This window comes from Sinocyclocheilus rhinocerous, unplaced genomic scaffold (genome assembly GCF_001515625.1).
Source record: "Sinocyclocheilus rhinocerous isolate Xijiao unplaced genomic scaffold, SAMN03320098_v1.1 scaffold1137, whole genome shotgun sequence".
Lineage (NCBI taxonomy): Eukaryota > Metazoa > Chordata > Actinopteri > Cypriniformes > Cyprinidae > Sinocyclocheilus > Sinocyclocheilus rhinocerous.
Window position 1 is genome coordinate 65,580 of NW_015647153.1, and position 13,927 is coordinate 79,506.

A 13,927-nucleotide genomic window follows, 5' to 3' on the forward strand; every position below is an offset into this window, starting at 1 on the left:
GTGCCTGTGTTTATGAAAAATACTTTATAACATCTCATATACAGTTGCCTCAAAAAGATGCACAAGCACATTTTTCAATCACAATATTTGATAAGAAGAAGTGTGTCTGGTCTGAATGCATAAAGCAATGAATCCGATGTTGAAAAAGAAGACCAAAAGCATTCATTTTTTTGGTGTTTTTATATATCTGTTGATGAATGTGCATGTGCTTGTGTGTTTTTATTAACTTATAATCTGGATAGTTTTCAACTTTCAAATGCAAAACCAGTTTTTAAGACTGAAGTGCATTTGGTTTCAAACCGGTTTCAAGCACAAACTTCAGAAATGTGAATGCAGATTCGGACACGATTCGTTCAGGTCATCTAAATGGTTGAAGATCTTACTGAAGCACTGCATGCACATGAATGACAGTAACTCAAGACTGTGAAATATGAAGGCAATGTGCCATTAACAACCTGTGAAACACAGAAATGTGCCTTATACGCTCTCGCCGCTCTTCCTCAAGAGCAGATCAAACTCGAAATACAAATAAACTACTACAACATCATCATCATGTCTTATTGCTCTCGGCTTTATTAATCAAACTCAAGTGACGAATACTGAAGCACACTGGCCATAATTCATAATCTCATGCAGTCAGTCCAGAATAAACATGGTTTTTACCTGAGAATGACGTTAAAAATGACATTTATTAGTTTACAGTTACTTTAAAGGAATAATGCATGTAAAAATGACGGTATTTACTCGTCCTCATGTCACTTCAAACCCGTAAGATGTGTTTTTTTTCCTTGGAATACAAAATAATTATCTGTTTTTCTGCACAACGACTTTAAAAGTGCATGACTTCAGAAGACTCTGAATATAATGCACAAGTGCTTTCATGCAGATTTAGCCCTTTTCGGTCACTATAAGTCTAAAGAACTTAAAAATTCCCCCTTTGTGTTGCATGACATTTTTAACATCACAGCTTTGCAAAGACATGAGAGCGAGTAAATAAAGACTATTCCTTTAACCCGAAAGTGTCTTGAGTTTCACATTATGGAGCTTTTGTCCCTTGTGAACATGGAGTAGTCTATGAATCTACAGCAGGACAGTAGAAACGACTGCGGACTCTACTTGAGCTCTCCACAGTCGGTGACGCTGATTCTCTTGGCGGTTCTTCCCGAGCGAGAGCCGAGCTCCTCCACCTTCCTCACCACATCCATCCCGTCTTTAATGCTGCCGAACACAACGTGCCGCCCATCCAGCCTGGAAAACACACCACAAACCCCACACACACACCACAAACAACACACACACACACACCACAAACAACACACACCACGAACAACACACACACACACACACACCACAAACAACACACACACACCACAAACAACACACACACACACCACAAACAACACACACACACAACACACACACACACAAAACACAACACACACACACAAACAAACAAACAAACAACACACACACACAACACACACACACACAACATCACACACTCATATCCACATGAAATGAAAGCAGATTCATGAAGATGATTAACGTACCACTCTGTTTTGGCTGTGCATATGAAGAACTGGGATCCGTTGGTGTTGGGTCCGGCGTTAGCCATGGACAGAATACCTGAACACACACCAACAAAACATTAGCACTAACTTCATGCCAGTGCTCAACTCTGTTTAATGGCTTATGCTGATTTAAATGCATATTTGCATATGAACACACATATTATTACATATACAATATTCACTTCACAAAAAAGATCATAACAATTATAGCATTTTTATTATAATAATTAGAATTATTATCTAATGCTTTAAAAAAAATACCAAGTAAAAGAAAGCAGCATCATTTTCATATTTATATACTATTACTGTATATTATTTTTTAAAGCACAAAATCATTATTGTTTAATAACATTTTAATATTTATATAACTAGTTTTTTTCAGTTTAAGTTCGAGTAATTTTGTTGTGCTTGTCATTTTTTATATTTCCATTTAGCTTTATTTTTTATTTCAGTTTAAGTTTTAGTAATTTTGTTTGCGATTTATTTTTATTTCAGATTTGAGCTTAATTTTTTTCAGTATTTTTTAAGTTTTAGTAATTTTGTTGTGCTTTTGTCATTTTTATTAGTTTTTTTAATATACATTTCTATTTAGATTTATTTTTATTTCAGTTTTGAGCTTAATTTTTTTAGGGGTTTTTTCCATTTAAGTTTTAGTAATTTTGTTGTGCTTTTATCATTTTTATTATTATAATTAAAAATATATATTTATATTTAGCTTTATTTTTTATTTCAGTTTTAGTTTTAATAGTTATGTAACTAGCTTTTATTTTTAGATTTTTAAGTTTATTTTTTTCCATTTAAGTTTTAGTAATTTTGTTGTGCTTTTGCAATTTTTATTAGCATTCAAAATTCTCACTATTTTAATAAAATTATTATACATTATTTTAAGTTTTCAGTTTAAGTTTTAGTAATTTTGTTGTGCTTTTGCCATTTTTATGAGTTTTTTTATATATATTTCTATTTAGATTTATTTTTATTTCAGTTTTGAGCTTAATTTTTTCGTTTTTTTTTTTTAAATTTAAGTATTAGTAATTTTGTTGTGCTTTTATCATTTTTATTATTATAATTAAAAAATATATATTTCTATTTAGCTTTATTTTTATTTCAGTTTAAGTTTTTAGGAATTTTGTTGTGCTTTTGTCATTTTTTTTATTTTTAAAAAAATATTTATATTTAGCTTTATTTTTTATTTCAGTTTTAGTTTTAATACTTATATAACTAGATTTTTTTTGCAGTTTAAGTTTTAGTAATTTTGTTGTGCTTTTGTCATTTTTATCTAGTATTTTTTATATATCCAGTTAGCTTTATTTTTTATTTCAGTTTAAGTTTTAGTAATTTTGTTGTGATTTATTTTTTATTTCAGTTTCAAGCTTAAATTTTTCAGTATTTTTTTAGTTTAAGTTTTAGTAATTTTGTTGTGCTTTTGTCATTTTTTTTAATATATTTATATTTAGCTTTATTTTTTATTTCAGTTTTAATATATATGTAACTAGCTTTTATTTTTATATATTTTTTTATTTAAGTTTTAGTCATTTTGTTTTGTTTTTGTTATTTTTATTAGCATAAAAAAAATTCTCACTTTATTTTAATTAAATTATTATACATTATTTTCAGTTTTCAGTTTAAGTAATTTTAGAACTTCAGAATAAACTAAAACAATTTATAATAGTTTTAGTTAACAGTAACAATGGTTGACTTTTAACAGCTCTAATAGCGCCATCTAGAGGCCTTTACACATTCCTACAGAGAAACTGAAAGCTCTTTATACAGCGAACTCACCGACATTCACCATGACAAGAACTCATGAAAAACAGTCATAGACTTAAGAATGAAACTCCCAGCATCTAATGAACAAAGCAAACACTCACGAAGAGCGATCAGGTGTGCTTTACCTGCTCCGGTGTGTTTCAGTCTGAAATTCTCATCTGGAAATCTCGGACCGTAGACGGACTTTCCTCCGGTTCCATTGTGGTTTGTAAAATCTCCTCCCTAAGAGAAACAAATGAGTGTAAATCAAGGCAAACACATGAAGAGTACACGTGTTTTTCATTTAATCACACGTGACCACATGCCAAAAGCACTTGAGACTTAAAATGAGCACAAAATGTGTCATCGAATGTGTAATTAGTCCAGCAGGATTAATGCGGTTCTTCTGTAAGGACAGGAAGAGCAAGTCATTAAAGGGATTTTGTAACATTAACACAATGCAACTGGATACAATTACAGCATGTTACACTAGTGTCATACTCAATACCATATTAAACATAACACCCAAACACAGATGAGTAACTGTCCGGACTTGAACTACATAAAGCAGTATGTGCTTCAGTGGACCGAGCTTTATCAGCAGACGTGTGGGATCTGGACGAGGATCTGGTCACCTGACACATGAACTGTGGGATCACTCTGTGGAAGATGGAGCCCTTGTATCCGAATCCATGTTCACCGGTGCACAGAGCTCGGAAATTCTCTAGAAAACACAAAAGAAAAAAACTCACGGTTGACCCAAAGTACACATACACTCATATACACACATGCAGAATAGAAAAGACAGTACAATATAATGAATATAAAGTGTTTTACCTGCTGTTTTGGGCACAACATCCGCATTCAGCTACAGTTCAGGAAGAGAGTTAAAGGTCAATAAATGTCAATAAACCCTTAAAAACATTGTAAAAATGGGTCACACTGAGAAGTAAACACACATAGAAACTATAGCTACATTTGCTTGAGCATCTAAATAATTTAACTGACAATTTTCAGAAACATGTTACGCACGAAAGTATTATAAAATAAAGTATTTTTGTACAGGTTGTGAGTATTCTACTATGGAGAAGGCCGACCTTATGAATATTCATTAGTTCGTGAATCGTCCACACACTTAATTAATATTCACAAACACTCGGAAGAATTCCTTGATTCGCCAACTGTTTAGCGTCTCGCGTTCTTTCAGCCAATCAGAGAAACTAGCTAGTCGAACGTCATTAATATTCATAAGCCGAGCCTTACGCATAGTAGAGTTCGTAACTTCTCTCACACTCACTTCGAAGGTGACTCTACCGAGCGGCTCGTTGTCCGCCGCGATGTCGAAGAACACCACCGGGTTGCTGTTGGCTTGAGCTCCGGTGGCGTACATACGCGCCGCGGTGAACGCCAGCGAGCAGAATTTAACCCTGTTACCGATGAATAACATGCTGATTCCGGTTACCGACTCGCGCCGAGTTACTGACGCACAGGAAGCGCTGAAGCGTCACACGGAAGCGTTCAAGAGAGCGCTCGCGCGTTTGGTCACATGTTGATTCATAAACATAAATAATAAATAAATACATGTGAATTAATATAAAACAATTCTAAACGTTAAGACCTATTATAATATTATATAAGATATTTTAAAAAAACTGTTTTAACTTTTAAAATGTAAAAATAATTAAATTTATTGTTAATGTAAAATATAAAATATTAAATTTAAATAAAATATGTAAAATAAATAAATAGTAATAAAATTGAGCTTTTATATAAATATATATTTATTTATATACTTTTTGACTACTATGAATACTTTTTAGTAAATAAATATCTATAAAATAAGTTAATCAGCAACATAAATAATAATATAATATAATAATAATAAACCTGGGGATGCATTAATTGTTAAATCACAAAAAAACCTAACTAAATAAATGCATGTGACTGAATATAAAAAATTATAAATATATAAAACATAAAACAAGATTATGTTAATATTAGTGACCTAATTAAAAAAAAAAAGTGCAATGTTAAATGTGAAAATATAATACAAATATAAAACATAATTATTTTTTTCAGCCAAGTTTATGTTGCCATCAATGCACACCGAGTCAAAGCAGAATTATGAGTGAATGTCAAAGGTTGCTACAGTATATCATCAAACCCTGAATGATTCAAATGCCTTTTAAAGATCTATTTAAGTGGACATCAGAAATGAATGAAGACATAAATAGAATAATGCAGTGTTTGTTGTAAGATTACAGTCTCAATTCGGGTTATCCACCGAAAGCAGTTCATGAACTCAAAGAATCAATAACTCAGCTTAATAACACAATCATTATCAGTCAACAGGGCATGGAGCTGGAGATTAGAGAGGAGTTTATTGAGGTTTGATGTGACGTCATTAAACCAGATCTGCAGGACCAAAGAATCACAATCAGATGCTTTATTTCTGCTTCACACAGTGTGACAACAACAGCCACGATCCCATGAGTCGCCATAAACATTGATCTTCCCGGCAACAAACAGAACAATCACTTATTGTGTGAGTGAGATGCGTCTTACTAGAGTATTCAGGAGTTTAAAGCAGAAAACAGAGATTAGATGTGGTCATGCAGCCTCAATGATTTCACAGATTCAAGTGATTTAGAATCAGATATTAAGATATTATCTTTCATAAAATAGGGAAGACGTGTGTGTAATTTTTTGCCAAGTGATATAATCATCAGAACAGGCATTAAAGTATAAGAACAATAAAAAATAATTTACCAAAACCAAACAGAGCAAAAAATAATATTAAAAACCAATTAACATGTCCGTTAGCTTTTACATACAGCTGCCCTTTCTACAAATAAACAAGCCTGTATAGATTTATTTCACATACGGCTGTTATATTTACTTGTACATATTAACAATATTTCTCATATTAACATACTCTGTATATCAATAAAATATCCTTAACTGCGCCTCCGACAGCTTCACACATTATTGGTTTCTTAAAAGGAAGTGTATTTTTGGAGCATTTCAAGCTTTATTCCGTCTGGATGTGAAACACATGATGATTAACACAGGCTGCGTTCACAATTACGTAACAAATCTAGTGTAGTTTCCACACACTACTGTCATGATTATGAGATGAAAATCAAAATGACTATAAAAGTCATGATTATGACATACTCGGTCACAATTAGGAGAATAAAAAGTCAAAATTAGGATATAAAAAAATCTAAATTATGACATACTAAGTCAAAAAAAATTCATTAAAGATAAAAAAAGTAGATTATAGACAAAACAAATTATGATACAGTCAGATTTTTTGCCTTTTTTAAATCTAATAATTTCACATTTTTGTCAATTTCAACTATTATAATTTTGACTTTTTGCCATATTTTTGACTTGATTTGTCATAATTTCAACTTGCTATGTCATCATTTTGACTTTTTATCTCATAAATTTTATCTTATGACATAATTTCAATTTATCTCATAATACACTCTCATAATTAGGACGTACTACAATTTCGACTTTTTACCTCAATTATGACAAGTCATAATTTCGATTTTTTTTTTTAATCTCATAAATTACTTGTCATAATTTCAATTTAGTATGTCATAATTTTGAAATTTTATCTCATAATTATTACTTCTAATTTCTATTTATTTCATACAGTAATTCACTTGTGTCATAATTTTGACATTTTATCTCATAATTATGACATCATTATTTTGACTTTTTCCCTCATAATTATGACAAGTAATAATTTCAACATTTTATCTCATAATTTTGACTTATGTCATAATTATTTACTTCCTTCCATATTCATTTACTTTCATCCCATAATTATGACATCATTATTTTGACTTTTATCTCATAATTATTACTTATAATTTCAACTTATCTCATACAGTAATTCACTTGTGTCATAATTTTGACATTTTATCTCATAATTATGACTTAGTCATCATTTCAACTTTTTATCTCATAATTATGTCATCATAATTTCGACTTTTATCTCATAATTGCCTTATGTCATCATTTTATTTTATGACTTAACAAAGCATGTTTTTTTCTCATGTGGCAGAAATGGTCTTCCTTGGTGAACAGAAGAGATTTCTTTCAAAAACATTAAGACACCTTACAGACCCCAGACTTTTGTGTAAATATATTTCATTGCCAATATATAAAATAGTATGCAGTATAGTTCAGTATAGTATTGCATTCTGAACGTAGCCTGTCTTTCACACACTCTTATAATGAATACTCATAGACAGAAGAAACATGGACGACCAATCAAAAACAAATGTATTCACAAATATTTACATGAGCTTCTCTAAAATAGCACAACTGCATTATGAACAGTAGTGAACTAGACGGATAATTGCACGGTGGGAGCTTGATTTGCGTTTTCTCCCTTTACGTTTCCAAACAATGTGATTTGTTCTGAATAAGAGCTGTGCTTGGATTGAACGTTTGAGAATCGCTGCTGAATGATGAACAGAAGCAGCTTATCAGACGTGGAGGAGGAGTAACATGAACACAGTATGACAGCGGACGGATGTTTGTCCGGTTCTTCGTATCAAAATCAAAGCAAGTAGAAAAACGCTACCACACTGCTTTCACTCTCATGTGGTAGAAAAGACTGAATTTAGCTGCTAAGTTCACTTCAGCTCTAAACATTGAGTGATATTCATACGCTCTCTGTCATTCTGACAGATAAAAACAAGGTATCTGGAAGCAGAAATAATGGTTATTGTCGGTGTGCGTCCATCTGTCCGCGCTGGTTTTGAAATCTGTAGTCTGTACAGGAAGAGGAAGTGACGATAAGTGCATTTCTGTTTGTCAGATATAGAGGTTTGAGGTCTCAGTTATTCTCAAAGAGAGACAGCAGGTCGTCGTTGCTGCTGCTGGGAAGGTCTGGAGGATCCAGGTACGACAGAAGATCGTCTGGATTCATCAGGTCTGGCAGCAGCTGCAGGAGGGAAGCAAGCAACACTATTACCGTATTGGCCCGAATATAAGACGACCCTGATTATAAGACGACCCCCCCTTTTTCCAGATGTACCTTTTGGAAAAAGGCTTTTTAAAAACCAAATCTTGTTTTTTCTCAGTAAAACACATTTTGTCTTCAATTATTTTCATATTGCATATTTTTCCTATTTAAATTTTTGTTTTGAAAGTATGGTAAAAACTGGTAAAATGTACCAACAATCACATTTAAAAAATATACACTTTTTGATATACCATAAAAAAAAAAAAAACAGGTAGCCCATCTGAATTAGGACATTTAGGCTATCCATCTAATAGTAGCCTACCAAAATCTTATTAACAGTAGAAGTAAAATCTTACTGTAGTCTTCAAATCTATCTTTGAAAGTAACTTTTTACTACCAAGACACATCTGTCATTAAGTGTCATTCGCTCAGTTATGTCATTTTTAATGCAAATATGACATTATTTATGACTTAACAAAGCATGTTTTTTTCTCATGTGGCAGAAATGGTCTTCCTTGGTGAACAGAAGAGATTTCTTTCAAAAACATTAAGACACCTTACAGACCCCAGACTTTTGTGTAAATATATTTCATTGCCAATATATAAAATAGTATGCAGTATAGTTCAGTATAGTATTGCATTCTGAACGTAGCCTGTCTTTCACACACTCTTATAATGAATACTCATAGACAGAAGAAACATGGACGACCAATCAAAAACAAATGTATTCACAAATATTTACATGAGCTTCTCTAAAATAGCACAACTGCATTATGAACAGTAGTGAACTAGACGGATAATTGCACGGTGGGAGCTTGATTTGCGTTTTCTCCCTTTACGTTTCCAAACAATGTGATTTGTTCTGAATAAGAGCTGTGCTTGGATTGAACGTTTGAGAATCGCTGCTGAATGATGAACAGAAGCAGCTTATCAGACGTGGAGGAGGAGTAACATGAACACAGTATGACAGCGGACGGATGTTTGTCCGGTTCTTCGTATCAAAATCAAAGCAAGTAGAAAAACGCTACCACACTGCTTTCACTCTCATGTGGTAGAAAAGACTGAATTTAGCTGCTAAGTTCACTTCAGCTCTAAACATTGAGTGATATTCATACGCTCTCTGTCATTCTGACAGATAAAAACAAGGTATCTGGAAGCAGAAATAATGGTTATTGTCAGTGTGCGTCCATCTGTCCTCGCTGGTTTTGAAATCTGTATTCTGTACAGGAAGAGGAAGTGACGATAAGTGCATTTCTGTTTGTCAGATATGGAGGTTTGAGGTCTCAGTTATTCTCAAAGAGAGACAGCAGGTCGTCTTTGCTGCTGCTGGGAAGGTCTGGAGGATCCAGGTACGACAGAAGATCGTCTGGATTCATCAGGTCTGGCAGCAGCTGCAGGAGGGAAGCAAGCAACACTATTACCGTATTGGCCCGAATATAAGACGACCGCGTTTTTTCAGATGTATTTCCAAGAAAAAAACATCGTCTTATATTGGGGTCAATACGGTACATGCTGCTTCTGCACTGTGTTTACTGATCGTATCATCTGATTAAAAAATAATTACTAGGGTTTTTTCAACATGATTCAAACTGTTTCTCTCAGGTTACACAAACATACCAAACAGTTATCAAGCTTTTCTGCTGTACATGTAATGATATATATATATATATATAAAATAAAAACAATAATAATACTTTTATTTGTTTGTTTGTTTTAGTTGTTATTTTTAAGGCAGAATATACAAACATGAAGAAAAAGAAATCAAAGATCATTAAAAATAAGCACAAAAAAAGCTACGATAAAAGTGTAATAGTGTAAGTAAATAAACAAAATGAAATAAAAAATTTAATGTAAAATTAGTAAAAAAAAAAATTTTGTTATATATTTTGATATTATTATTGTTGTTGTTTGTTTATTCGTTTATTTGTCTGAACTCACATCTAAGGAGGCCTGGCGTATGTCTGCGCTGCTCTGACCCCCACACTGAATCTCCAGGTTGGACGCGGGGTTAAAGGTCACGTCTGGGTGCATCTGGCTGGGCGGTGGTCTGCAGGCATGGGGCGGGCCGCTGTGATGTAACAGCTGCATACTGTGCTGCAGGGGATTGTGGGATTGATTTGTGTTGAGGGGGTGAGGCGTCTGTGACTGAAAACAGAAAATATGCATGAACTGACATTAAGGATACTCAACACTGATATCATCTGATTAATATACACTACCGCTCAAAAGTTTGGGGTCAGTACATTTTTATTCTTTCTTTTTTTGAAAGAAATTAAAACTTTTATTCAGCAAGAATGTGTTAAATTGTTGAGAAGTGATAGCAAAGATTTATATTGTTAGAAAAGATTTATATTTTAAATAAATGCTCTTCTTTTTAACTTTTTATTCATCAAAGAATCCTGAAAAAAGTATCAAGTCTTACTGATCCCAAACTTTTGACTGGTAGTGTACATATTATTATTATTGTTAAGAAAAAGAAATCACAAAAACAATTAAAAGCGATAAAAAAAATTATAAAAGCAATAAAAAAACAAGTATGATGAAAGCTACAATAAGAGTAAAAAAAATAAACAAGGAAATAAAAAAACTGTACTGTAAAAATAGTATTTATACAAAAGTTTAATTTCTTTAAAAATGTGAACTTACACATTTATAAATTTAGGATGCACAACATATCAGCATTGGCTGATATCAGTGTTTTTCTTATTATTATATCATCTGATTAAAATTGTTTTTTTTTCTAATTCACACAATTTCTCTCAGGTCACAGACATACCAAATACTTACCAATATTTTCTGCTAATAATATATAAATATATATAAAAAATAACAAAACAAATAAATAAATGTAAAAAAAAGTTAAGGATCCTTATTTTATTGTTATTATTTATAAGGTAAAATATATAAACATTAAGAAAAAAAATCTTAAAAGCGATTAAAAGCAATAAAAAAAGACAAAGTATGATTAAAAGCTGCAGCAAAAGTGTAATATAGTTTAAAATAAATAAATAAAAAGGGAATAAAATAAAAAATAAAAATATACTGTAAGAATACAATTTATACAAAACCATGAACATTTAAAATATACATGAATTGACAAATTTATATATATATATATATATATATATATATATATAATAACAAATAAATAAAGTTATTATTGTTATTTAAAGGGCATAATATAAAAACATTAAGAAAAATAAATAAAAAACTATTACAATAAAAAAGGAAATAAACAAAAAAACTTACATTATATGAAACTGTATATTTAAAATATTAACATAACACAAATATAAATACTGAATATCACTGCATCGTTAAAAGTAAATAATATTAAACCTAATTTATGAGTGAAATGCATCAGGAGTTTCTGTGTGTGAGCGCCACCTGCTGCGAGTCTGTATGTACTGATGGCTGTAAGTTGTGTTGTGGTTCTGAGACTCACGCTGTCCTGTAGTGTGTGCGTCAGGCTCTCAGAGGTCGAAAGGTCAGCGGGGGGGTGAGACAGGTGCGGCCCCTGAACGAACTCACTCACTGATGATGATGATGCTGCAGCGTTGCCATGGGGATAGTCACCAAACTTACTGTGGCCCTTGAAACTGTTGCCTGGGAAACAGAAGTCACATAAGAACCTGTACATTTGTATTTCCGTACAGTGTCTGAGTGATCTGAGGTGGGTGTTTCTGGGTAATATGACCGTACCTGGACTGTTGTACTGGTTAGTGCTGCTGTTCTGCTGCTGGAGGTTCTGGTTGGGGTACGGAGACGCTCCCGGGTCGAGCTGAGAGATCATGTCCATCACATTGGGCAGCACCATCTGACTGGGACTCGTGGTTTTGAAGCGCTTGGACATCAACCCGTCCGGATCTTCCTTTATGTGCGGCTCAGATTTGATCTGGACCGACCTCCAGCTGCACGACGGGTCTACCGTGACCTCCTCACACTCTGAGCTGCAACGACAGCACGTAGATCTGTGATCGGTCCGGTGCAAAACACCTAAACCAGCTGCCCTGGCTTGTTTCTGACTTCCAAAACCTCCAAAGTGAGCGCTAAATGTTGCGCTCTTTTAAGCCGACTTACTTCTGGAGAGCGTTCAAAATCCCCCACATGTACTGATCCACCTCCAGACCTTCTAACAGAGCCGCTTTACTGAAGAAGACAAACAGAAGATCAGTTCTGCATCACTCAAGCATCTCAGTCGTGATCTGAGGAGTGACTGGAGGACCTTACTTGCACACCGGACATCTCCATGAGCCCCGCTCACAGTTCAGCTCTAGATAGGACTCCAGGTCAAAGCACTGCAAGAGAACATTACCTCAACATTAACACAACGTTTAGACAACATTATCACACTCATATGTACATTTAAAGATGTTTTGATGCCAAATATGATTATGCCATTCCCTTTTCAATACTTTGTTACATTAAAATTAATACTTTTAATCAGATAAGATGCATTAAATTGATCAAATGCGGCAGTAAAGACATTTATAACGTTGCAAAAGATTTCCATTTCAAATAAATGCTGTTCTTTTGAGCTTTCTATTCATCTGTGAATCCTGAAAAATAAAATGTATCACAGTTTCCACAAAAATATTGTGCAGCACGACTGTTTTCAACATTGATAATAATCAGAAATGTTTCTTGAGCAGCAAATCAGCATATTAGAATGATTTCTGAAAATCATGCCCCACTGAAGACTGGAGTAATGATGCTGAAAATTCAGCTGCGCATCACAGAAATAAATTACATTTTACTATATATTCACATAGAAAATAGTTATTTGAAAGTGTAATAATATTTCACAATATTATTGTTTTTACTGTGTTTTTGATCAAATAAATGCAGCCTTGGTGAGCAAAGACTCATTTATACCGAGTGAGAAAAAATGTAAAATTATAAAGACATTTTTGCTAATTTTTAAAAAAATATTTTATACTTTACCGAAGGCAAAGCAAATTATTTAAAATATATATTTTTATATAATATGTAAAATCCAGACTTTGCATTAAGTATTGTATTGGTGTCTTTTTCTACCCTCTTTAAGGCTAATTCTAGAAATATTTTAAATTCAATTAAAGGGGTCATATGATGCGATTTCAAGTTTTCCTTTCTCTTTGGAGTGTTACAAGCTGATTGTGCATAGATAAGATCCCTGAAGTTGCAAAGACTAAAGTCTCAAAACCAAAGAGATATTCTTTATCAAAGTTAAGACTCTGCCACACCCCCCTAAAACGGCTCGTTCTAACACGCCCCCACATATCTACCCCACTATGTGGAAATATTTGCATAATGCCGCCCAAATGAGCACGCAAAGAAAGAAGGCGTGGTTTCAAGTAACCGCAGTTAGTGTTGAAGCAGCCATGTCAGAGAGACGCTGTGTTTTAAGTGCGAAAGCAAAAGCACTTTATTTGGCCTTCCGAAACTAGATGCATTTAGGAATCTTTAAGATTACTTACAACAGAACAGCAATGCATTTTATGGACGACCGTTCCGTGAACCTAGGAGAGGAGGTAATTCTGACTTTGCTATGACAATCTGGCGCTTCTGAATCAGCTACTGTTTTGCTATTAGTTTAAGTATTTGCTATTGACTGTTAAAATGCGGAGTTTTGCGCATC

General features: G+C 33.1%; 2 protein-coding genes across 2 annotated transcripts in view; both read right to left on the reverse strand.

Annotated features, from left to right (window-relative positions):
- Window positions 1–555: 555 nt before the first annotated feature.
- LOC107709024 (peptidyl-prolyl cis-trans isomerase A-like) lies at window positions 556–4,821 on the reverse strand. Its single transcript, XM_016513420.1, has 6 exons — window positions 4,615–4,821; window positions 4,155–4,185; window positions 3,953–4,041; window positions 3,464–3,560; window positions 1,551–1,626; window positions 556–1,248 (listed from the first exon to the last, which is right to left on the reverse strand). The coding sequence occupies exons 1-6, from the start codon at window positions 4,762–4,764 to the stop codon at window positions 1,113–1,115; spliced, it is 579 nt and encodes a 192-aa protein (XP_016368906.1). The 5' UTR covers window positions 4,765–4,821; the 3' UTR covers window positions 556–1,112.
- Window positions 4,822–8,879: 4,058 nt separating this feature from the next.
- The window catches only part of LOC107709012 (zinc finger MIZ domain-containing protein 1-like), a 39,940-nt gene continuing 34,892 nt past the window's right edge, over window positions 8,880–13,927 (reverse strand). Inside the window, exons 17-22 of the mRNA XM_016513408.1 lie at window positions 12,538–12,605; window positions 12,388–12,456; window positions 12,010–12,257; window positions 11,753–11,913; window positions 10,246–10,452; window positions 8,880–9,698 (exon numbers count right to left, since the gene is read on the reverse strand). Coding sequence (XP_016368894.1) covers window positions 9,591–9,698; window positions 10,246–10,452; window positions 11,753–11,913; window positions 12,010–12,257; window positions 12,388–12,456; window positions 12,538–12,605 — 861 coding nt within the window. The 3' untranslated portion in view covers window positions 8,880–9,590. The remainder of the gene's footprint in view (window positions 9,699–10,245; window positions 10,453–11,752; window positions 11,914–12,009; window positions 12,258–12,387; window positions 12,457–12,537; window positions 12,606–13,927) is intronic.

What these genes read in the sequence shown, in the direction of transcription:
- LOC107709024 (XM_016513420.1), bottom strand. Translation starts at nt 4,764, where the DNA reads ATGTTATTCATCGGTAACAGGGTTAAATTCTGCTCGCTGGCGTTCACC. An exon ending in TCCCACAGTTCATGTGTCAG is followed by an intron (nt 3,561 to 3,952) that starts GTGACCAGATCC and finishes TGTTTCTCTTAG; the next exon opens with GGAGGAGATTTTACAAACCA. An exon ending in ACTGAAACACACCGGAGCAG is followed by an intron (nt 1,627 to 3,463) that starts GTAAAGCACACC and finishes GTGTGTGTTCAG; the next exon opens with GTATTCTGTCCATGGCTAAC.